General features: G+C 47.9%; 1 protein-coding gene and 1 long non-coding RNA gene across 11 annotated transcripts in view; both read right to left on the bottom strand.

Moving 5' to 3' along the window:
• Positions 1 to 1,172, bottom strand: part of phf14 (PHD finger protein 14) — a 256,949-nt gene extending 255,777 nt beyond the window's left edge. For all 9 annotated transcript variants that reach the window (XR_015862923.1, XR_015862924.1, XR_015862922.1 and 6 more), the window contains exon 1: positions 1,028 to 1,172. Coding sequence is in view for 5 of the 9 variants with exons in the window: in XM_088397789.1 (XP_088253915.1) it covers position 1,028 (1 nt within the window). In the remaining 4 variants the exon portion in view is untranslated. The remainder of the gene's footprint in view (positions 1 to 1,027) is intronic.
• A 1,440-nt stretch (positions 1,173 to 2,612) lies between these two features.
• Positions 2,613 to 24,020, bottom strand: LOC148385871 (uncharacterized). Of its 2 annotated transcripts, none has more exons than XR_015863246.1 (4): positions 23,959 to 24,020; positions 23,833 to 23,893; positions 22,941 to 23,079; positions 2,613 to 2,883 (listed from the first exon to the last, which is right to left on the bottom strand). It is a non-coding gene; the product is annotated as an uncharacterized LOC148385871 (long non-coding RNA). The 2 variants fall into 2 exon arrangements; XR_015863247.1 differs by lacking the exon at positions 2,613 to 2,883 and adding an exon at positions 2,959 to 3,063.
• Positions 24,021 to 25,171: the final 1,151 nt, after the last annotated feature.

Genomic DNA, 25,171 nt, shown 5'->3' with positions numbered 1-25,171 from the left:
TTTTCTGTATAGTTCGCAAATAAGTCACGCCCTTCTCCTCAAATATAGTCACTTTGCTACGAGGTAGGGTGGGCTGGCCAGTCTACACCAAATGCTTACAAGCAATGCCGAAACGAAAACGCACGTTCACGGAGTAGTTGAATAAAAAAATTCCCGTGCTTTCGCCAGGGTTGTGATCCTTACGAAGCTGAGTGCTTGACATGCAAGGCAGGCACTTGCGTGTCTGTCGCAAATAAAGGTGCCAACGCAACCCGCAAGAGGAGCACTGAAGAGGAGCCCTTCTTTTTCTCTCCAAATGCACCGATGGCCGCATTCCTTTTGTCTTTTTTTACTTAGTGTACTACTATAAAACTAAACATGTTTTTGTTCGTGTACATATATTTTTCTTATTGTATAGATGTTGCTTTGTGTTATTTGGGCCAATAAATGCAATTGTTATACAGACACACATTAGCCTTCTTTCTTCCCACAGAGCTGGTAGCTTAGCATGACTGTGCACAGTCGACCAACCAAGACAATCCATTACGATTTGTACTATTACTATTGTTATTCCTGCAATATTGTCAATCACATTGATGAACCGCTCATGCTATGTAAGATAATCGCAACATAGTCAGCATTAGCAACTGTCGTTCACGGTTTGGTAGTTTATGAAAGATGAATTAACATTGAGCACAGTACACGTGTGTATATGTATGATTATCATCAATGACCCATGCTATGTAAGCTAATCGCAACATATCCAGCATTAGCAACTGTCGTTGATGGTTTGGTAGTTTACGAGAGATGACTCAACACTGAGCACAGTACGTGTATATATGTATGATTATCGATGGACAATGTAAGGGTGGAGCAATGCTGCTTCAATGAATACCTATAGCAAGGCGACCAGTTCCAATTCTGAGTTCTTAGCCGGCTAGTTGCTAATTCAAACAGTTGAAGAAAGCTAATCATGTCTTTAAAATAGTAGCACGCAGGCAAGTAATTGCATACAAATTATCGTAGTGTGCAAAAACTGATTACTTACTTTGTGCTGCTGTTCGTTCGTTTTTCTACATGAACGAGGGTATCCCTTTTAACAGTAAGCGTATACAATGGAAAACAGAAGTGACGTCGTTGAAGCGGCCGGTTACTGTTGCCATAGGGACTGACAAGACAACTCAGAGGTAGTTCTCACCAAGATAAACAAAATTATAAATATGAAAATGGTAAATCAAAGAAATATTGATATTTTGAAATGGTGTGTTGTGTAACATAAAAAGGTATACAATAAATAAATGGCCCCTTTTAAAGTATGTAAATGGCGTCATTTGGGGGGCGTGGCTCTCCTCGAGGCAAAAAGATTCACCGTGCTCACTTGATAATTTTTCAGGTTTCAACATAGTGTTTGTGTGGGTGAAGAAAATGGGGTCCAAAAAAGTCCTGCCTAGCTACAATAACAGATATGCTCACACCTCAGTGAATAAAGTACATACGCAGACTATGAGATTATATTCACACATTAAATCAATAAAAGAAACATTTTAAGCATATAATTATACCTACACACTAAATCAATAAAGAACACATAACTAGACATGTTTTGATATGTGATGCACTATGTAGTAAGGAGAAATGTTTTATAACTTTATGATCTGATATGCATTTTTTTGCACTTTAAAATAACAAAATTATTTTGGTATATTGCCTGAATAGCTTAATGACCCTAAATGAACTGTTCAATCCATGCCCGATTTAACTGCCAAATTATATTATTTGTCATTCAATTTGTTTGATGTACTATTAGTCAAGCTACATTTGCCCAATTGATTCTCTGATAGTTTGTATGCATATTTCATTTTCAGAATTTATTTTCCCACTTGAGATCGATTGCACCTGGGACAGTACTAAGTTTACTTAATTTGTTGCACTGGGGACTCGTTTGGGTATGGCACTTCCTGTTTAGAGACGTCCATTCTGTCACCGTTTGTTTGATGCAGACCACAAATACAGTTGACACCGCCAATACAGCAACCAATTGAGCATAATTAAATAACTTATCAACATCATCCAAGTGTAATATTTCAGAAAAGAAGAGCTTATTGGTCATTGAAGAAGATAACATGTTTACGTTCCAAAAGTGTCCGTGAAAAGTTTGACTCATTCCTTTTGGTATTGTGCAGCCATTGAGGTGCGGCATTGTTGCTGTCCATATTGTTAGTACTGAAGTTTATGTAGTGATGGGTAGATGAGGCGTCATGAAGCGTTTCAACACATTGCCAAACTATATTGATAATGTGTCGATACTGTGTCACAGAGTGAATACTGACACCTGCTGGACCTGACAAATCCCTACAGGCAACCGAGTTGACAGACAACCGACACTGATTTGACCTAGTATGTACAATAATTTAATTTGAATAATTATATTTTATATTGTATTATTTCATATATTCATTTAAATTCAAAATGTATTTTATATTTTTAGATACAGTCAATAAATGAAGTGAACATGTATCATATGTAACATGAAAATCCAAGTGAACGTGTTGTCAAAGAGGATGCTTGTGCACTGGGATTTGTTTTTTTACAAATTTTTATTGAAAACATTACGTTTTTCCAATGTCTTGAAATTGAGCCTGTTACGCTTTTTGGTCACAAGTTCTCCAGCCGTTGAAAACATCCGGTCACACGGCACAGATGAGGCTGGAGGCCAGAGAAATTGCAGTGCAAGCTGGAAGAGGTTTGGGTAATGGGTCTTTTGATTGTCCCAGTATCTGATTGGATCCTCGGACCTCGCAATATTGCCCAATGCCAGGTATCTCTGAACTTCCTGGATGGCATCGGCTGTGGCACTTTTGCTTTGTCTCATCACTTCAATGTCCAGATGTTGCCAAAGGTTATCTAAAAAACAATGAATTGGCATTTTAGTACATGATTTCCAAACGACAACAAACAAATAATGCAGAATAACATGCCTGAAGTGGGTGCAGACAGCTGCTGCGAACACTGTGGATCATTTGTGCTTCTGATTACGCACATTCCAAGCGCTGTCTATCGATGGCCTCATTGCACTTGGAGGAACTGCAGAACCCGAGTGATTTAAATCGGGGGTCCAGAAGTATTGCTAGGGTCAGCACACTTAATGACTCCAGATTGGAAGCAATGCTTTAGGTGTTCATGCAAGGTGTATGGCTTCCTGTGTGTGCAAGGTTGAATGCTCTAGTGCAGGGGTGGCCAACCTGCGGCTCGCGAGCCACATGCGACTCTTTGCCTGGTTTCATGCGTCTGTTTTGCGTTCATATCAACATTGGTGTGTGTGTGTGTGGGGGGGGGTGGTTGTGCGTGTTCGCTTCGCTTGAGTTCAATATGATATTTTCGTCAAACGTGCATGCGCATGAGGTGAAATCCCGCAACGGAGGAGGGGCAAACCCATTCGAGGAAACAATTAGTGTCAATTTCGCTCTCAAAATTGCAGGGAAAAAATGCACAGCTGAACAAAAATATGAAGATGAACACAGGACGTTTTTAATAGAGTGGGAAAGTTTATATTTTTTGTTGAACGCAATGGCCAGCCATTCTGCCTGATATGTCAGACGTCATTAGCACATTTCAAAGCTTCAAATCTTCAGCGCCACTTCAGCTAACTTCATGCTAATATCGATAAGGACTTTCCAAAAGGGACTGAATTTCGCAAGAGCAAGTTGGACACTTTGAAAGGTGAGGCAGAAACACAGGTACAGTTTTTCCCAAAAATTACGAAGCACTCAGAGACCGTCACGCTTGCATCGTATCAACTGGCTTGAAATATTGCAAAAAGCCATACAATGAAGGGGAGTTCGTTAAAAAAGGCCTCAGTGACGTTAAAATCTAGTCTGAAAACGACAAACTTAAACGAATGGTATCAGACATCCAACTGTCCCGCCTAATAGCCTGAATCTCTCTATTTTGTCCATTGTCGACTTGCAGTGAAATCACAAAGGATTGAAAATGATAGATCAGTGTCTCGATGAAGAGTGATTGTTTCCCAACCCCAATCTGAGGAAAGAGCGCAAGAACAACTTTGTCTCCGACGGACCATACTTTATGGTCGTCTGGAACATTCGCACCCCAGACAGGGTCATGAGGGTCAAAGGTTGCAACTTCCCTGCGTCGACGTCCAGAAGAGTTGTGTGCTTCTGTCAGCTGATGATGTCGTATCCTGTAGGTGTGGTCCGTCACCCACACTGGTGCGCACACTCCTGTCCAGTTGGCGGGCAGCATCGGATAAACCTTGTGACCACAAAGCCACCAGCCATTCTGTATAAAGTATGTTCCGTTCGATGGTGCAGTCATGTTGGTCGGAGAGCCCTCACCACCTCCGATCTTGACACTCATCGGTGATGTCCAAAGCTCCCATCCAGTTTCCTCCTGGAGAGCAGTCATCGTTAATGCAGACATGGGTCCCGTTACCTTGGATGTAACATGTGTAATTCACTCCAGCTGGTCTCTTTGTGTAGGCCACTTGTGGTATTGTTCATCCTTTAACAGTATCATTGAGATTTGTCCACAATAGCTGATCACAGGCACCGTCTGCAAGTCCAGGGCGGGAAGGGTCGGCATCCCTGACTGTGACAGCACGGTGTTGATATCCAACGCCTCCCATGGATGCCATACATTTCGCTCCAGTGACATTCATTGCTCTGGCCTCCAAGTGAACTTGGTGGAGGAAGGGGGGAGTTTCGAACACACATAACTTCACAGTGAACTTCACATACCGGTACCAAGTGTTGGTTTCGTATGGGTTTCTGGGGTCCCATGACCAGTCCTCAAAGTTCTCATCATGTGACCATCGTTTTCGACGGTCAATATTGTCACTTGGTCTGTTCAGATGAGTCCATAGACCATAGCATGCTCCAACCACAACGCAGCAGAGGATCCATCTGGCATATGGAGCCCCGTTGCTACTAGGATGGCAGAGACACCGGGACATCAGACTGTTTGTCTGAGGTTTTAGCCGGAGCAGCGGTGCTATACAAGCTAGCGCGACGGCGGTGACGCGGAAAACGAGCCGGAGCCCTCGTAAAGCTGAGGCAGAGAGGGTTCCGTTCTGCCCTACCGTCAATTCATTTGGCAAATGTCCGCACCCTGGCGACCAAGATGGACGAACTGCTGCTCCTCACTTCAAGGAACACGGACTTCAGCAGATCCGCTGCGCTGTGTTTTGTTGAAACGTGGCTTAGCGAACAAACCCCCCACCACGCCATAGAGTTAGCTGGGTTTCGGGTAATGCGTGCAGATCGCAGCGCGGAGCTCTCCGGAAAATCAAAGGGAGGTGGTCTCTGTTTCTACATTAATGAACGTTGGTGTACTGATGTCATGGTGTTGAAAGAGTTTTGCAGCCCTCTCCTAGAAACACTTTTCATAAACTGCCGGCCGTTCTATTCACCACGGGAGTTCTCGATCGTCATGGCGGCTGTTTACATTCCACCACACACACGTGCAAGTGAAGCCACGCAGATGCTGGCTGACCAGGTGACAGACATGGAGAAACTTCTACCAAATTCACTAATCATTGTTCTGGGTGATCTTAACAGGGCGAACCTCGCACACGAACTCCCCAGATACAGACAGCACATAACGTGTCCCACCAGAGGGGCACAGACACTGGACCACTGCTACACCGTAATTAAGGATGCATACCACTCTGTGGCTCGTGCAGCTTTAGGACTCTCGGACCACTGTCTAGTTCATCTGATCCCGGCCTACAGACAGAAAGTAAAAACTTCTAAGCCTGTGGTGACGACTGTGAGGAAGTGGACAGCGGAGTCAAGGCAGGACCTCCAAGCCTGCTTTGACTGCACCGATTGGAGAGTTTTTGAAGCTGCAACTTCAGACCTGCATGAACTCACTGACACTGTCACATCATACATCAGTTTTTGTGAGGATCTGTGTGTGCAGACTAAGACCTTCTGCACGTACAACAACGACAAACCTTGGTTTACACCGAACCTCAGGAGGCTGCGCAAAGTCAAGGAGGAGGCCTCCAGGAGCGGTGACCGGGACCTGTTCAAGCAGACCAGAAACACACTGAACCGAGAGGTCAGGAAAGCCAGGAGGTGTTACGGGGAGAGCCTGGAGGGACACCTCTCTGCAAATCCTGATCCCTCAACAGCGTGGAAAGGTCTGCAGAGCATCACGGGCTTCAAGAAATGAACCCCCGTCCTGTGCAGAGCCCAAGGCTTGCTAACCAGCTAAACAGGTTCTACTGCAGGTTTGATCGGTCCTCCCACACAACGGGACCTCCTGCAGCACAATCTACATACTCACCTCCCCCCACAACTGCTCTGTCCACACCTCCATCACCGTGGTCACCGACTCTCTCTCTCTTGCAGAGGCCGCGCCCGCACTCCAGATCCGCGAGGAGGAAGCGCGCCAGATGTTCCGGAGACAAAAGATCAGGAAGGCACCGGGCCCAGACGGCATGTCACCTTCCTGCTTGAAAGTCTGCACTGAGCAGCTGGCGCCCACCTTTGCACGGATCTTCAATCTTTCCCTGGAGCTGTGTGAGGTGCCCTCGTGCTTCAAGAGCTCCACCATCGTTCCAGTGGCCAAGAAGCCCGCCATCACAGGTCTGAATGACTATAGACCTGTTGCACTGACATCTGTGGTCATGAAATCTTTCGAGAGGTTAGTGCTGAACCACCTGAAGGATATCACGGGCCCCCTGCTTGACCCCCTCCAGTTTGCCTTCCGGGCAAACAGGTCGGTGCATGATGCGGTCAACATGGGACTGCACTACATCCTGCAACACCTGGACACCCCACGAACGTACGCCAGGATCCTGTTTGTGGACTTCAGCTTGGCGTTCAACACCATCGCTCCTGACATCCTCCAACAGAAGCTTATCCAGCTCGCGGTGCCTGTCTCCACCTGTCAGTGGATCACCAGCTTCCTGACCAACAGCAGACAGCGTGTGAGGCTGGGGAGCATCACATCTGACACCCGGACCACCAGTACTGGAGCCCCTCAGAGGTGCGTCCTCTCCCCACTACTCTTCTCCCTCTACACCAATGATTTCTTCGCAGGTGACTCTCTTGTGAAGCTCCTGAAGTATGCAGACGACACCACTCTCATCGGACTGATCCAGAACTGTGATGAGACTGCGTACAGACAGGAGGTGGAGCGGCTGGTCCACTGGTGCAGCCAAAACCACCTGGAGCTGAACCCGCTCAAGACCGTGGAGATGACAGTGGACTTCAGGCGAGGCCCTTAACCACTTTCACCCCTCACTATCCGCAGTAATACTATTCTCTCAACAGACACCTTCAAGTTCCTGGGAACCACAATCTCTCGGGACCTGAAATGGACCGGCCACATAGACTCTGTCTGGAAGAAGGCCCAGCAGAGGCTGTACTTCCTGAGACAGCTCAAGAAGTTCAACCTGCCGCGGGAGCTGCTGAAGACCTTCTACACTGCCATCATCCAGTCTGTCCTCTGCACCTCCATCACTGTCTGGTTTGGATCGGCCTCCAAACAAGACAAGCACAGACTGCAACGGACAATCAGGACTGCAGAAAAGATAATTGGAATCAACCTCCCATCTATCCAAGACTTGTACCTGTCCAGGACCAGGAAACGTGCAAGTAACATCTTTACAGACCCTTCTCACCCAGGTTGCAGTCTGTTTGAACTACTCCCCTCCGGACGGCGTTATAGAGCTCTGTACACTAAAACCAGCAGACACAGAGACAGCTTCTTCCCCCAGGCTGTTGCTCTGATGAACTCACACCACTCTTAGAGTCTCAGAGTCATTACTGTGCAATAACATCCTGCTCTCCACACCTTTTTTGAATTGTCTACACTGTTTGTACTATGTGTCCTCTGCATCCATTGCAGCCTGGTCATCCTAGAAGAGGGACCCTCCCATCTGTTGTCTCTTCTCAAGGTTTCTCATTTCCCCTAGCTGGAGTTTTGAGTTTTTGGGAGTGTTGCAAGGAGAATCCGAGCACTCCCTAATGATACCTCCTGTCAAAAGATCATTTATAACGGGCAATCCCATTTATTGCCGACTGTTTTAAAGGATATTGCTTAACTCTTGGACGCCACTCTGATCTTGGTTTGATCTGTACTGGGGAAATGGACTTTAAAAGTCCTACATCAGATGGGCCCTTGGTCCACAGTTTTTCAGGAAACTCAGCCAATTCCCCCTCCTCCTTTTCATCCAAACAAATGTCAACTAGTCAGGGAAGCGCACAAGCGCATGCTCTGCCTACAGCTACTTCACACACGTCACAACTGGTACTGTAGCTCCACCTTTGTCCTCATAATCAGTTACAGATCCAGCAAGTTTAATTCGGCAACCCACATCTGCCCACGTTATACTGTGAGGTTTAAACAATGAGATGTGGGGTACAGCCGACAACTTGTATCTGTCTTTCTGAGGAGCGGGCAGGAGCACAGCAGCAGCTGCAAATGACCTGCGATCAGTGTACAGAGCAGTGATTGTTAAAGTTACTTCTGTGTCGCTGAGAAAACTTCCAATATAATCATCTTGTGGATCAGTGAGAATATTCATGGTGACATGTAATTCATTACAAGTCATTTCTGATTCAGGTTGGGACAATTGTTTTCGAGCTTCACTCAGCAATCTGCTTGGTAGCTTAGGATTCCGTTCAGGAGGGATGGCATAGGAGCAGCAAATCTGTTCACCTGCTTGTGCAGCATATGAGTCCACATCTCTCACTCTACATGCTCGCATGCCATCCTTTACAGGAATTATTGCAATTCCCAACCGAGTCATCAGATCTCGTTCCAGCAGGTTTATGGGACATTTTGGGGATAGGACAATCGAAACTGAAGCCATGCTTCCAGTTTCCTTATCTCTCACTTCAACTGGATTGGAGATACTCTCCTTGTGTACCTGCCCATCAGCAGATTTCACCCAAATAGTATTTTGGGAGGCCTTTAGATTTGGGACTTTAGTTTTTATTACGGTTTTACAAGCCCCGGTATCACACAAAAATTCGACATCACTTCCTCCAATGTTTAGAGTAACATGTGTTTTTTCTTTTAATGCACTCAGAATGTCCCATGCTGTATGGACATCTACTATTTCTTCCTCTGTAGGAGCACAAGAGGTCAAAGGGGGGGGATCTAGTCATGCTGAAAATTTGGCTTTTCCTCTGCCCCTTCCTGCACCCTTTGATTGGTATTAATTTGCCCGACGACACTCCCTTGCAAGGTGTCCTCGTCTCCCACAGTTCCAACAGTTGTTAGAATCTGATGGGGGTTTTGAATTATATGGTGGCCTGCGACCTTGTTGGCCTCTACCTCCTCCTCTGCCCTGCTGGGACCCTTGGAAGAAGACTGTTGTATCTTCATCAAGTTCATCGTCATTGTCTAGATGAAATACATTGGAACTTTTGCCTTTTTTGATCACTTTTTCAGCATGTCTGGCCCATTGCATAGTTGTCACACTTGCAATATCCACTTCTACCAAATGTTTCCTCACCCAGTTGCCTATTTCAGGGCTGAAATTAGTGAGGAGCGCATTTTTAAGCTGTTGTTGATAAGCACTCTCAGCTGCATCATTGAATGGGATGCCACTATGCACCCTGAATTCTTTTTCAAATCTCAAACGAAAATCATCAGTATCTTCGCCAGGCTTCTGTTTTATTCCTGCCAAATGACCATAATTCGCTCGTCTTTGAAATATAGTTCACACTCTTTGCACAAGATCATTCCATTGTGCTGCATACTCCCCTCCCAATTGATTTCCCTCAACGAAAAAGGGAAAAGGCCCTTGATTATTTCTACCTGTATAATTTCCTCTAACCTTTGCCCAGTCTTTGCCCAAGGAAGACATTGCAGCTTCTCCTGCCTCATGTCCATTCAGTCTATAGGAATGTATGATTCCAGCCATGTCCTCTGCCCATTTATCTGGGTCTTCAGCAACAGGGGTAACCCCTTCAACTGCTTTTCTTGCCTCTTCCAAAGTCCATGGCCAGAAAACATATGTATGTGGAGGTTGGCCTTCCCCTACAATAGGGTTTGGCACCTGTATCATTGGTCATCATGGGTGGCGGGTCAGAGCTTGCTTTGACAAAGAAAGTGTAAGGCACTCCTTCCCTCCGCTAGCCTATGGGAGGTCCTTGGGCAAGACTGAGTACCCATTTAGCCCCCCTTGTCAGGGTCATGATGAAGCCACGGGAAGCAAGTGGTGGATGAAGTTTGAAGGCAGCCAGAAAGTATCTTTGTTACTGGTTTTGGACTTCGTCGTGCTGAGCAGAGGATACCCTTAGGTACAGTGGTCAGGACAGCCGCCCAGTATGGGAACTACTCGGACAGAAAGCAATTGCAACCTACTGTCTGTAAAATTGCAAAGAAAGCCATGGAAAGACATTCAATGCTTAAATCGAAGAACAGCGTGAATGGGGTTCTCAATAACAAACAACCAGTTCATGAAAGCTTCGGATGACAGAGAAGAATGGAGGGCCATGGCCGTCAATGCCTGTTCCAGGCAAGACACCTGATGATGATGATGATGATGATGATGATGATGATCATTGGGCACACATCAACATTGTCTAAATTTTGAGAAAATCTGGCAGCATTGGTCATACTTCTTGTTCGCACAGGACTTCTAATAATGTGACCCTGACTTTTTTTTCTGTTATATGGGGGAGGCTGCAGGTCTGTTAAGCTTGGATACAAGTTTTGCGTACGAGCGGAAGGCCCCTCTTGCTCCTCTGCTTGAGCTGCGATCCAATTCTCTCTCTTTTCTTTTCTTTTTCAGTCCCTTTGTCTTCCTATCCACACTCTCCTCCAAAACATCAACCACTATCTTCCACACTTCAACTTTCAACTTCCCTTCTACTCTACTTTTTCTGCCACTTCGGCATATATTGCATACAATTAAGAAATCTACTCGCCAAGTACTTCTCATCTCCGTCAAGGGGTAGAGATTTACCGTTTTTATTTCCCATCTTAATTTTAGTAGTTTTAGGTTTTACAATTTCTTTTTCTCAAAAATATTATTATTATTATTATTATTATTCTTTCTTTCTTTCTTTCTTTGAGGATCCTCAATGCATGTTTAAATTGACCTTTCAACAAATTACTAGCCTGTATTATTGCCGTGGATCAGTGCTAGAACTGCTATTTAGTCAATTTATCCTACCAGTCACACACTCAATCACACAGACGCCAGCACTTTTTTAGGCCTATCCAGGGATGGGTGTAAAACCCTCCCAAACAGCTTTGAAAAACGGACAAAAGAAATAATCTACGCCCTTCTTCAATTAAGAAAAAGAAGCTCTGTTTTTCTTAGCCCGTTCCTTCCACTGGGACTTGAACCCAAGTTGTTCTTTGGCCGGAAAAACATACAAAGAAAAATCTACGCCCTTCTTTGATTAACAAAAAAAGAAGCTCTGTGTTTCTTAGCACGTTCCTTCCACTGGGACTCTAACCCAAGCCAGATCCCTCAGCTCGGAAGAACAGACAAAGAAGAGTCTACGCACCTCTTCGATAAACAAAAAAGAAGCTCTGCTTTTCTTAGCCTGTTCATTCCACTGGGACTTGAACACAAGCTGTATCTTCTACGTTTTACGCGTTTCACAACAACACAATCACACAACTTCAGGCCCTAACTTACTTGTCCCCTGGTTCTTTGCTTTACCGGGTCCCGTCAATCCACCCCTGTCAGACGAAGGCAGACCTAAGATGCTGGCCCAGCGAAGAATTTCCTTCCCAGGTCTTTCTTTACCAGGTCCTGCTAATGGACGCTGGCCCGTCGACGGTGTACAGCGTGTCGTCCTCCGTCAGCCAGATCGTGGGTATGAGAGATCCCGGGTTTCGGCACCAAAATGTTAGATTTGTGCTCACTAACTTATTATGCAAGAACCACACGGGAGACAAGCAAGTCCTTTTAGACACCTGCAGGTGGAGAGTCCATTCGTTGCTGTGCATACAGCGATGATTGAGTGAAGTCTTACTCTCCCTCCTGCAGGAGCATATTTATTAAGAAAAACAGAGTGGGGGTAAGAGTGGACTGGATAGAGAAAGCCCTTGTCCTCTAGTCAAAACATATCAGGGAGTGTTTCACGACGTTGTGTAGGATGGGACAAGCTAGGTTATTTATTACCAGTTATATTCCACTATAAGCATAAAACTAATCTAACCAGGTTATTTATCACAGGTTGCATTCCAACATAATCATAATCATCATGATAACCCTGACAATACCCACGCTGGTTCCCTCTCATCATGTAGCTTTTTCAGCATTTCATAGGTGCTGTTCCAGGTGGTGATCAGTTGGCTTCAATGGTGGGGGAAGATGCCGGTCCGACCAGGCAAACCCAAGCGCACTGTGAGGGTCTGCTGGGAACGTCTGGCAGAATCCCCTGTCAGGAAGAGCATCAACTCCCACCTCCAGCAGAGCTTTTCCCACGTCCTGGAGGAGGCGGGGGACATTGAGTCCGAGCGGCTCATGTTCCGTGCCTCCATTGTTGAGGCAGCCTACCGGAGCTGTGGCCGTAAGGCGGTCGGTGCCTGTCGTGGCAGCAATCCCCAAACCCGCTGGTGGACACCGGCAGTAAGGAATGGCGTAAAGCTGAAGAAGGAGTCCTATTGGGCCGTTTTGGCCTGTGGGACTCCGGAGGCAGCCAACAAGTACTGGATGGCCAAGCGGAACGCGGCTTTCGTGGTTGCTAAGGCAAAAACCCGGGCGTGGGAGGAGTTTGGCGAGGCCATGGAGAATGACTTCCAGATGGCTTCGAGGAAATTCTGGTCCACCATCCGGCGTCTGAGGAGGGGTAAGCAGTGCACCGTCAACACTGTTTACAGTGGAGATGTCGTGCTACTGACCTCGACTCGGGACGTCGTGAGTCGGTGGGGAGAAGACCTCCTCAATTCCACCGACACGCCTTCCATTGTGGAAGTAGGGCTTGGAGACTCTGAGGTGGACTTTCCAATCTCTGGGGTCGAAGTCACTGAGGTCGTTAAAAAACTCCTCGGAGGCAAGGCCCCAGGGGTGGATGAGATCCGCCCAGAGTTCTTAAAGGCTCTGGATGTTGTGGGGCTGTCATGGCTGACACGCCTCTGCAACATTGCGTGAACATCGGGGACGGTGCCTCTGGATTGGCAGACTGGGGTGGTGGTTCCCCTCTTTAAGAAGAGGGACTGGAGGATGTGTCCCAACAGAGGAATCACACTCCTCAGCCTCCCTGGTAAGGTCTATTCAGGGGTGCTGGAGAGGAGGGTGCATCAGGAGGTCGAATCTTTGATTCAGGAGGAGCAGTGTGGTTTTCGTCTTGGCTGTAGAACAGTGGACTAGCTCCATACCCTCGGCAGGATCCTCGAGGGTGCATGGGAGTTCGTTCAACCAGTCCAAATGTGTTTTGTGGACTTGGAGAAGGCGTTCGACCATGTCCCTTGGGAGGGTGCTTCGGGAGTACGGGGTGCCGAGCAAACTGATGAGGGCGGTCCAGTCCCTGTATCACCGATGCCAGAGTTTGGTTCGCATTTCCAGCAGTAAGTCGGATTTGTTCCCAGTGAGGGTTGGACTCCACCAAGGCTGCCTTTTGTCACTGATTCTGTTCATAATTTTTATGGACAGAAATTCTAGCCGTAGCCGATGTGTTGAGGGGGGACCTCAGCATCGCGTCTCTGCTTTTTGCAGACGACGTGGTGCTGTTGGCTTCTTCAGGCCGTAATCTCCAGCGCTCACTGGAGCGATTTGCAGCCGAGTGTGAAGCGGTCGGGATGAGGGTCAGCACTTCCAAATCCAAGTCCATGGTCCTCGGTCGGAAAAGGGTGGAATGCCGACTCCGGATCGGGGATGAGATCCTGCCCCAAGTGGAGGAGTTCAAGTATCTTGGGGTTTTGTTCACGAGTGAAGGCAGGATGGAGCGCAAGATTGACAGGTATATCGGTGCAGCGTCGGCAGTAATCCGGACTCTCTACCGGTCCGTCGTAGTGAAGCGAGAGCTGAGTCAAAAGACAAAGCTCTCAATTTACTGGTCGATCTACGCTCCTACCTATGGTCACGAGCTATGGGTCATGACCAAAAGAACAGATAGAGATAGGGTGAGAAGCTCGGTTATCCGAGAAAGACTCGGAGTAGAGTTGTTGCTCCTCCACGTTGAGAGGAGCCAGATGAGGTGGCTCAGGCATCTCTGGGGAGGTGTTCCAGGCATGTCCCACCGGTGGGAAACCCCATGGACGACCCAGGATGGGCTGGAGAGACTATGTCTCTCAGCTGGCCTGGGAACGTCTTGGGGTCCCCCGGAATGAGCTGGATGATATCACTGGGTAGAGGGAAGTCTGGGGGTCCCTCCTAAAGCTGCTGCCCCCGTGACCCGACCCCGGATAAGTGGAAGAAGATGGATGGATGGATGGATGGATGGATGGATGGATGGATGGATGGATGGATGGATGGATGGATGGATGGATGGATGGATGGATGGATAGGTGCTGTTCCAGTATGTTGGCACCTCATTAATGAGTTTCAGGGTTGGTTGTCCCATCTGATGCTGCACTTGAGCAAGCTTCTCCTTGGCTGTAGTGTTCGATCGGAAGTATGTGACAATGTGCCAAGCTTTGTGTCTGATGGATGCAAGTGTGGGGATCTGATCACATGACTTCCTAACTATTAAATTGAGACTATGTGCAATGCAAAATGAGTGGCGAATGTGGAGCTGTCTAGTGAATGCAATCATGTTTGGTGCTGCGTCAGTCACAAAACACTTTACTGGTTATGGCCCAGTCTTCCATCATGCCCCTTTTGACTTTGGGCCAAATTGTCAGCAGTGTGACTTTTGTGAAAGTATTGCGCACCCAAAACAGATGTACACAACTACATATTCTCATTAATATAGTGACAGGTAAGAGCCAAGTAAGCCTCCATGTTCACAGATGTCCACATATCAGCTGTTAAACTCACTGCCACTATCATGGAGTGAATGGAGCTGAGCGACCAAATGCAGCTTGGACCAGGGTTTATTGAAGGAACTCAAAAGAGAGGCTATAGAGCAGGGGTACCCAAACATTTTCAGCTCGCGAGTTACTTATGAAATGACCAAGTCACAAAGATCTACCCACTAAAAAAATAATACTACTAATAATTACATATAATATATATATATATATAATTATATACTATTCCAGCTACTTGGTTATGGCGCTCCATGTATGCTTTACCTGCCAGCATCTTACACCCTGCAGTTATGTGCTGGATTGTCTCAGGACCTTCTTTGCACAATCTACACCTGGGGTCTTGTCTGGTGTGGTAGATTTGGGCCTCTATTGCTCTGGTGCTCAAGGCCTGTTCTTGTGCAGCCAGGATCAGTGCCTCTGTGCTGTCCTTCAGACCAGCTCTTTCTAGCCATTGGTAGGATTTCTGGATATCAGCTACTTCAGCTATGTTTCGGTGGTACATCCCATGTAGGGGCTTGTCCTCCCATGATGGTCCCTCCAGCACCTCATCTTCCTTTGATGCCCATTGTCTGAGACATTCACTGAGCACGTGATCCGTTGGGGCCTTATCCCTGATGTACTTATGGATCTTGGATGTTTCATCTTGGATAGTGGCTCTCACGCTCGCTAGTCCTCGGCCTCCTTCTTTACGGCTAGTGTACAGTCTCAGGGTGCTGGACTTGGGATGGAACCCTCCATGCATGGTTAGGAGCTTCCGTGTCTTGATATCTGTGGTCTGTATATCTTCCTTTGGCCACCGTATGATTCCTGCAGGGTATCTGATTACTGGTAGGGCGTAGCTGTTAATGGCTAGGGACTTGTTCTTGCCATTGAGCTGACTTCTTAGGACTTGCCTTACTCGATGGAGGTATTTGGCTGTGGCTGCTTTCCTTGTTTCCTCGTCAAGGTTGCCATTTGCCTGTGGAATTCCAAGGTATTTGTAGCTGTCCTCAATGTCTGCTATTGTTCCTTCTGGGAGTGAGACCCCCTCTGTGTGGATTACCTTTCCTCTTTTAGTCACCATGCGGCCACATTTCTCAAGTCCGAATGACATTCCGATGTCAGAGCTGTAGATCCTGGTAGTGTGGATCAGGGAGTCAATGTCCCGCTCGTTCTTAGCGTACAGCTTTATGTCATCCATGTAGAGGAGGTGGCTGACGGTGGCCCCATTCCTGAGTTGGTATCCATAGCCCGTCTTGTTGATTATTTGGCTGAGGGGGTTCAGTCCTATACAGAACAGCATTGGGGACAGAGCGTCTCCTTGGTATATACCACATTTGATGGTCACGTGTGCAAGTGGCTTGCCATTGGCTTCAGGTGTGGTTTTCCACAGTTTCATTGAGTTGGCGATGAAGGTTCTCAGAGTCCCATTGATGTTGTACAGCCTCAAGCATTCAGTGATCCAAGTATGTGGCATTGAGTCATATGCTTTCTTGTAATCAATCCAGGCAGTGCTCAGGTTGGTACGTCTAGTTCTGCAGTCTTGGGTGACTGTTCTATCCACCAGGAGTTGATGTTTTGCTCCTCTGGTATTTTTACCAATCCCTTTCTGAGCAGTGCTCATGTATTGATCCATGTGCCTGCTGATCTTATCTGATATTATGCCCGACATCAGCTTCCATGTTGTGGAGAGGCAGGTGATTGGCCGGTAGTTGGATGGGACTGTACCCTTTGATGGATCCTTCTGGATCAGGATCGTACGCCCTTGGGTTAGCCATTCAGGGTGAGTCCCATCCCTTAGCAGCTGGTTCATTTGTGCTGCCAGGCGCTCATGGAGAGTTGTAAGTTTCTTGAGCCAGTAGCTGTGGATCATGTCAGGGCCTGGTGCTGTCCAGTTTTTCATTCCTGAGACTCTTCTCTGGATGTCTGCCACTGTGATGGTTACTGGGTTCTGTTCAGGGAGCTTGCTGTGGTCCTTTCTCAGAGCCACCAGCCACTGTGCATCCTTCTTATGTGATGCCTCCCGCTCCCATATATCCTTCCAGTACTGTTCAGTTTCCAGCCTTGGTGGGTCTGCTCTGCTATTATTCCCCTGCCACTGAGCGTACACTTTCGCTGGTTGTGTTGTGAACAACCTGTTTATTCGTCTGGCTTCATTCTCTCTTGTGTACCTCTTTAGGCGGCTGGCCAAGGCTTGGAGTCTTTGTTTGGCAGTTTCGAGTGCTTCAGGTATGGGCATCTGGCTGTATTTCTTGGGAACTTGCTTTTTCATTGCACCTTTCTGGGCCTCTGTCATTTGGCTCACTTCTCTCCGTGCTATCTTGATTTTGGCCTCCAGCCTTCTCCTCCATGGTGGGCACTGTTGTGGTCGCATATGGTCATTCTTCTTGTAGCCAAGCATTTCTAGGATCACTGCTGCTGAGGTGTATATCAGCTCATTGGTTTCAGTGATGGTAGCCGTAGGAATTGTTGTCAATGCTGCATTCACATCTTCTAGGAGACTTTCTGAGGGTACTTCACTTAGCCTCTGCAGTGTGTATCTAGGTTCCCGAGCATTCATTCTCACCGTGATCTTGTTCTTCAGGTCAGTTGCTGCCTCGTTCAGCTTGATTGTGCTTATTGGGGTTTCGTACCCAATCTCTGGGCTTTTACATGGATTTAACTCTTCTCTGACCTGGTGCTCTGGTTGGCCTTCGCTATGGCATTTGTGTTGTATCTCATCAATCTCGAGGTGTGATAGCAGGTGCCGTTTATGGATATTGGAACATTGAGCTACTAGTTGCTTGGCCGATAGTGTTGACTGTGGGTATTGAAGTTGCCATTGTTCCCGCATTCTCCGCATGTAACCCCTCTCGCTCGGGTTGCTGGAGTAGTAGCATTCCAACAAATCCTTATTCTCGCACCTCGCCCATTTGTGTCTTGTTCCAGTAGCCCATTTTTCATCAGGGTGCTCTGGTTCCCCAGCACCTGACGCAGACCTTGTTTGTCCGGGCGACGTCTGAGCCGGCATGTCTTTCGTTTCTTGTACTCTCATTATCTCTGAGGTAGGCGGTATCGTTAAGGGTCTTGCCTAAGGACCCACACTGACTGTTGGTAAGGTAATCGCTCATTGCTCATATTGTGCCCCTGCCGGGAATCGAACCCGGGTCTTCCGTTTGTAAGTCATGTCACTTACTGATTGAGCTAGTCAGCTGTATATATATATATATATATATATATATATATATATATATATATATACCCCTCCGCGAGTCGTCACCTTATCGTGGTGGAGGGGTTTGCGTGCCCCTATGATCCTAGGAGCCATGTTGTCGGGGGCTTCATGCCCCTGGTAGGGTCACCCATGGCAAACGGGTCCTAGGTGAGGGGTCAGACAAAGCACGGCTCACCCAAGCCCCTTATGATGAAAACCATAAATGGACTTTGTTTTCCCTCGCCCGGACGCGGGTCACCGGGGCCCCCCTCTGGAGTCAGGCCTGGAGGCGGGGCTCGAAGGCGAGCGTCTGGTGGCCGGGTCTTCGCCCATGGGGCCCGGCCGGGCATAGCCCGAAATGGAAACGTGGGTCCCCCTTCCCATGGGCTCACCACCTGTGGGAGGGGCCGAAGGGGTCGGGTGCAATGTGAGCTGGGCGGCAGCCAAAGGCAGGGACCTTGGCGGTCTGATCCCCGGCTGCAGAAGCTGGCTCTTGGGACATGGAATGTCACCTCTCTGGCTGGAAAGGAGCCCGAGCTGGTGTGCGAGGCAGAAAGATTCCGACTAGATATAGTCGGACTAGCCTCCACACACAGTTTGGGTTCCGGTACAAGCCCTCTCGAGAGGGGCTGGACTCTCTTCCACTCTGGAGTTGCCCACGGTGAGAGGCGTCGAGCAGGTGTGGGTATACTTATTGCCCCCCGGCTGGGCGCCTGCACATTGGGGTTCACCCCGGTGAACGAGAGGGTAGCCTCCCTCCGCCTTCGGGTGGGGGGACGGGTCCTGACTGTTGTTTGTGTCTATGCACCAAACAGCAGCTCAGAGTACCCACCCTTCTTGGGGTCCCTGGAGGAAGTGCTGGAGAGCGCTCCTTCTGGGGACTCCATCGTTCTACTGGGTGACTTCAATGCTCACGTGGGCAATGACAGTGAGACCTGGAAGGGCGTGATTGGGAGGAACGGCCCCCCTGATCTGAACCCGAGCGGTGTTCTATTGTTGGACTTCTGTGCTCGACACGGATTTTCAATAATGAACACCATGTTCAAACATAAGGGTGTCCATGTGTGCACTTGGCACCAGGACACCCTAGGCCGCAGTTCGATGATCGACTTTGTAGTCGTGTCATCGGATTTGCGGCCGCATGTTTTGGACACTCGGGTGAAGAGAGGGGCGGAGCTGTCAACTGATCACCACCTGGTGGTGGGTTGGCTCCGATGGTGGGGGAAGATGCCGGTCCGACCTGGCAGACCCAAACGCTCTGTGAGGGTCTGCTGGGAACGTCTGGCAGAATCTCCTGTCAGGAAGAGCTTCAACTCCCACCTCCGGCAGAGCTTTTCCCACGTCCCGGGGGAGGCGGGGGACATTGAGTCTGAGTGGACCATGTTCCGCGCCTCCATTGTTGAGGCGGCCGACCGGAGCTGTGGCCGTAAGGTCGTTGGTGCCTGTCGTGGCGGCAATCCCCGAACCCGCTGGTGGACACCGGCGGTAAGGGATGCCGTCAAGCTGAAGAAGGAGTCCTATCGGGCCGTTTTGGCCTGCGGGACTCCGGAGGCAGCTGACAGGTACCGGATGGCCAAGCGGAACGCGGCTTCGGCGGTTGCTGAGGCAAAAACCCGGGCGTGGGAGGAGTTCGGTGAGGCCATGGAGAATGACTTTCGGACGGCTTCGAGGAAATTCTGGTCCACCATCCGGCGTCTCAGGAGGGGGAAGCAGTGCAACGTCAACACTGTTTACAGTGGGGATGGCGTGCTGCTGACCTCGACTCGGGACGTCGTGAGTCGGTGGGGAGAATACTTCGAAGACCTCCTCAATTCCACCTACACGCCTTCCATTGAGGAAGCAGGGCCTGGAGACTCTGAGGCGGATTCTCCAATCTCTGGGGCCGAAGTCACTGAGGTAGTCAAAAAACTCCTCGGTGGCAAGGCCCCGGGGGTGGATGAGATCCGCCCGGAGTTCTTAAAGGCTCTGGATGTTGTGGGGCTGTCATGGCTGACACGCCTCTACAACGTTGCGTGGACATCGGGGACAGTGCCTCTGGATTGGCAGACTGGGGTGGTGGTTCCCCTCTTTAAGAAGGGGGACCGGAGGGTGTGTTCCAATTACAGGGGAATCACACTCCTCAGCCTCCCTGGTAAGGTCTATTCAGGGGTGCTGGAGAGGAGGGTCCGTCGGGAGGTCGAACGTCGGATTCAGGAGGAGTAGTGTGGCTTTCGTCCTGGCCGTGGAACAGTGGACCAGCTCTATACCCTCGGCAGGATCCTCGAGGGTGCATGGGAGTTCGCCCAACCAGTCCACATGTGTTTTGTGGACTTGGAGAAGGCGTTCGACTGTGTCCCTCGGGAGGTTCTGTGGAGGGTGCTTCGGGAGTACGGGGTGCCGAGCCAACTGATAAGGGCGGTTCGGTCCCTGTACCACCGATGCCAGAGTCTGGTCCGCATTTCCGGCAGTAAGACGGATTCGTTCCCAGTGAGGGTTGGACTCCGCCAAGGCTGCCCTTTGTCACCGATTCTGTTCATAATTTTTATGGACAGAATTTCTAGGCGCAGCCGAGGCGTTGAGGGGGTCCGGTTTGGGGACCTCAGCATCGCGTCTCTGCTTTTTGCAGATGACGTGGTGCTGTTGGCTTCTTCAGGCCGTGATCTCCAGCTCTCGCTGGAACGATTCGCAGCCGAGTGTGAAGCGGTCGGGATGAGGGTCAGCACCTCCAAATCCGAGTCCATGGTCCTCGATCGGAAAAGGGTGGAATGCCCTCTCCGGATCGGGGATGAGATCCTGCCCCAAGTGGAGGAGTTCAAGTATCTTGGAGTCTTGTTCACGAGTGAGGGGAGGATGGAGCGTGAGATCGACAGGCGGATCGGTGCAGCGTCGGCAGTAATGCGGACCCTGTACCGGTCCGTTGTGGTGAAGAGAGAGCTGAGCCAAAAGGCAAAGCTCTCAATTTACCGGTCGATTTACGCTCCTACCCTCACCTATGGTCACGAGCTATGGGTCGTGACCGAAAGAACGAGATCTCGGATACAAGCGGCCGAAATGAGTTTTCTCCGCAGGATGTCCGGGCTCTCCCTTAGAGATAGGGTGAGAAGCTCGGTCATCCGGGAGAGACTCGGAGTAGAGTCGCTACTCCTCCACGTTGAGAGGAGCCAGATGAGGTGGCTCGGGCATCTTATCAGGATGCCTCCTGGACGCCTCCCTGGGGAGGTGTTCCGGGCATGTCCCACCGGTAGGAGACCCCGGGGACGACCCAGGACGCGCTGGAGAGACTATGTCTCTCAGCTGGCCTGGGAACGCCTTGGGATCCCCCGGGATGAGCTGGATGAAGTGGCTGGGGAGAGGGAAGTCTGGGAGTCCCTCCTAAAGCTGCTGCCCCCGCGACCCGACCCCAGATAAGCGGAAGAAGATGGATGGATGGATGGATGGATGGATATATATATATATATATATATATATATATATATATATATATATATATATATATATACTACCGTTCAAAAGTTTGGGGTCACCCAAACAATTTTGTGTATTCCATGAAAAGTCACACTTATTCACCACCAAACGTTGTGAAATGAATAGAAAATAGAGTCAAGACATTGACAAGGTTGGAAATAATGATTTGTATTTGAAATAAGATTTTTTTTACATCAAACATTGATTTCGTCAAAGAATCCTCCATTTGCAGCAATTACGGCATTGCAGACCTTTGGCATTCTAGCTGTTAATTTGTTGAGGTAATCTGGAGAAATTGCACCCCACGCTTCCAAAAGCAGCTCCCACAAGTTGCATTGGTTGGATGGGCACTTCTTGCGTACCATACGGTCAAGCTGCTCCCACAACAGCTCAATGGGGTTCAGATCTGGTGACTGCGCTGGCCACTCCATTACCGATAGAATACCAGCTGCCTGCTTCTGCTCTAAATAGTTCTCGCACAATTTGGAGGTGTGTTTGGGGTCATTGTCCTGTTGTAGGTGTTTTGACTCTATTTTCTATTCATTTCACAACGTTTGGTGGTGAATAAGTGTGACTTTTCATGGAAAACACAAAATTGTTTGGGTGACCCCAAACTTTTGAACGGCAGTGTATATATATGTCATCGGGAAAAAAAAGGCCTCCCATTCACTATGAAAGTGATACTTTTTTTAAAAATCTTTTTACTATGTCCAGCTGCCCTTTTTATACCCTTTCTTAAGTTTAAGAGAAAAAACAGGGTTCTGACAATTGGAGGGAACTCGCGAGCTAGCGTGTTAGTGTTGTGTTGTTAGCGCCATTGTTTGCGCACGCGTCATGTGCGAAAAAACCCCAAAAACATTTTAATGGCACGCGATCGACCAGTAGTGGCCAGGCGATCGACCGGTCGATCGCGATCGACTTATTGGGCACCCCTGCTATAGAGGCTCCACGAGGGAAGAGAATAACTGAACAGAAAGACAAGACTGAATGACTTGTGCTGTCAAGTATGAGTAGGTACCTGATCTACGTGCCTGCCTTTAGAAAGCCAATATCTTAAATGGTTTTAATGACAGGTTTTCAAGTATTATCAAAAGTTTATGTGACAATTTCATAAATTAAAACAGGCATTAGATTAATAATAGTTATCATTATCAATTGTACCTATCATTGCTTGTACCAAATGCCACTACATTCATCCCAATTATATTTACAAACATTCTGTTTACAGGTACACCATGGCCAGAAGCAGAGTGCACCACCTCTGGAACCATGGGTTCTGGATTGGCTGGCAACCAGTTCAGGGTGTCCCCCGCCTACTGCCCGATGACGGCTGGGATAGGCTCCAGCACGCCCGCGACCCCCGTGGGGACTAAGCGGTTCAGAAAATGGATGGATGGATATATCAACTGCTACTTTAGATAGTACAAACCTTTCTGGTTGGCAAAATATATGAGGGCTGAAGGACCTGAACCAGTTCCCTGAACCCTTCATTTTCCACAACACTTAGGGCTGGCCATCCTTCAGAATGAAATTCCAGAGAGCCTCATCCAGCATCTGCTTCCTGGAAGCTTGATGGTTAAAAATAAGGTAAAGAATAAATTAATAGGAATTAATTATCAAGAAAGCAGCTGTGAGTAAGTTGTCTAAAAATGCACAAAAACATGGAACACACAACAGTGCAGGCAAAATCATGTTAATAGTTTATGGTGAAGTATCATAATTTTTTTATTTAACATTATGTCACTTTGCATTACTTGTAACTCCTGTTTAAAATGTTCATGAGGCAAAAAGAATTCTCATTTAAATTTAAAACTCATGTAAATTTAAGGTATTTCATACAGTTTGTTCAATGTTATATGACTCTTCAGATATGAATGAAAAGCAGAATTTGTGTTTTTAGAGTTGTTCACATCTGCCTGAGTGGCTTATATTTGGTTATTTTGTCATTTGAAAAATAAAGACAATTGTGACAATGAAAATTGTTTTATAACAGTGTGTATTTGCATGAAATGTTTGTAGTTAAAAAATGTCCGAAAAAACTATTGGCCCCCGGGCCCCTCACTTCATCAAATCTGGCCCTCCTTGCGAAAAGTTTGGACACGCCTGCTGCAGGAAGTAGCCGAAACACGTGTAATGCAGGTGTGGGGCTAACCAACGACCCAAGACGAAGGCAGTTCACAAAATTTATTAGAATCCCCAAGGGGGAAGAGACAAAATAAAGAAACGGACCAACACAAGCCGAATGAAAGGGCAGCAGGCGTCACCAAACAGTTAAAACCACGCTTTAATACAACTCTTAAAACCATTAAAATACCACATACCTGAGAGGTTGCACACCCACACCCAGTCACTCACACACCCCGCCTTGACCACCACTTGACCCTGTTACATAAAAACACATTTACCACAGATGATCCTAAAAAATACGGAACCACAAAAGCAATTACCCAATGATTACGCTTCGCCCCACACACGGTACCACATGGGCCCTGTGATCTCTGACCACCCACAGGAAACTAGCACCTTGCTGCAACTTGGGACTTCCTATTTATATGCTGTCTTAGCACCCCCTTGTGGTGTGACTTGCCACACATATAAAACAGGTAAAATAATTTTCCCTGTCTGACTGAAACAACTGTTTAAATAGTACCGTATTGGCCTGAATATAAGACGATGTTTTTTGCATTGAAATAAGACTGAAAAAGTGGGGGTCATCTTACATTCGGGGTCTAGACATTCTAACCATTCACAACACTAGCTGGCGCCAGATATCTTTAAAGTGAAGTTACGTCACCGCGCCTTAAGTCTTGCGTGAGTTACCTCAGTTTATCGCGGTTGTTGGAGCTTGTGCGCAGCGGTAAGTTAAAGGTTGCAGGTATCGGCTGAGTATGTTGCTGTGATCGTGTGCGTCTTTGACACAAAGTGAGTATATGCATTTCATTGTTACTACTGTCCACTGTTGTGCCATTTGTCCGATCGCAGTTTTCTTCGTGTGCGCGCCGTTTGATTGACAGCTCCGGCGCGCTCCTGTAAGTTTGCCCGCATCGTACCAGTAGCCGTTACGCAGCGGCACGGCGACTAACGGTCGCCAGCAAATGTATTTTGTTGTCTCGATGACTTATGTTTGGTGTGTTGCCGAGAGTATTTTATTTATGGTTATTTAGTATAGCGGAACCGTTACGCGCAGTTAGTTATGTAATGTGTGCCGTCTACGAGTGTTGAGTGACCTCAGAGGTTGAGCGTTGACTCACGTGTTGTATTTCTGTCTGTTGCAGAACCACACGCACACACCCCACAAACTACACACACCCTTCACACGCTTTGCACAATACCCTTTTGCCAATTTGCCTGTATGCCCCGATGAGCCACAGTGGCTGTTACTTTTTGGACAATAATTCAGTAAAGCAATCAAAACTGAACCACTTCTTCCCTCCTGTGTTCTGACCAACACCCGGAGGCGAAAAGAGCATAACAATCCAAGCCAACCCCCTATACAATCCTCAGGCTCCCCAACAATAGCGGTAGCAGTTTGCATTATTTTATTGCAATGGCCTTCACACGTTATTCTACACCATTCACTTTATTGTGTGAAGGCGATGACCTTCACACATTATTCTATACCATTCACTTTATAATTGGTGTGAAGGTGAAGCCCTTCAC

Source organism: Syngnathus floridae, chromosome 15 (assembly GCF_059516105.1).
Source record: "Syngnathus floridae isolate MCC-2025c chromosome 15, RoL_Sflo_1.0, whole genome shotgun sequence".
Lineage (NCBI taxonomy): Eukaryota > Metazoa > Chordata > Actinopteri > Syngnathiformes > Syngnathidae > Syngnathus > Syngnathus floridae.
The sequence above is the reverse complement of the archived record's forward strand: the minus strand, read 5'-3'. Positions and strand labels throughout refer to the sequence as shown.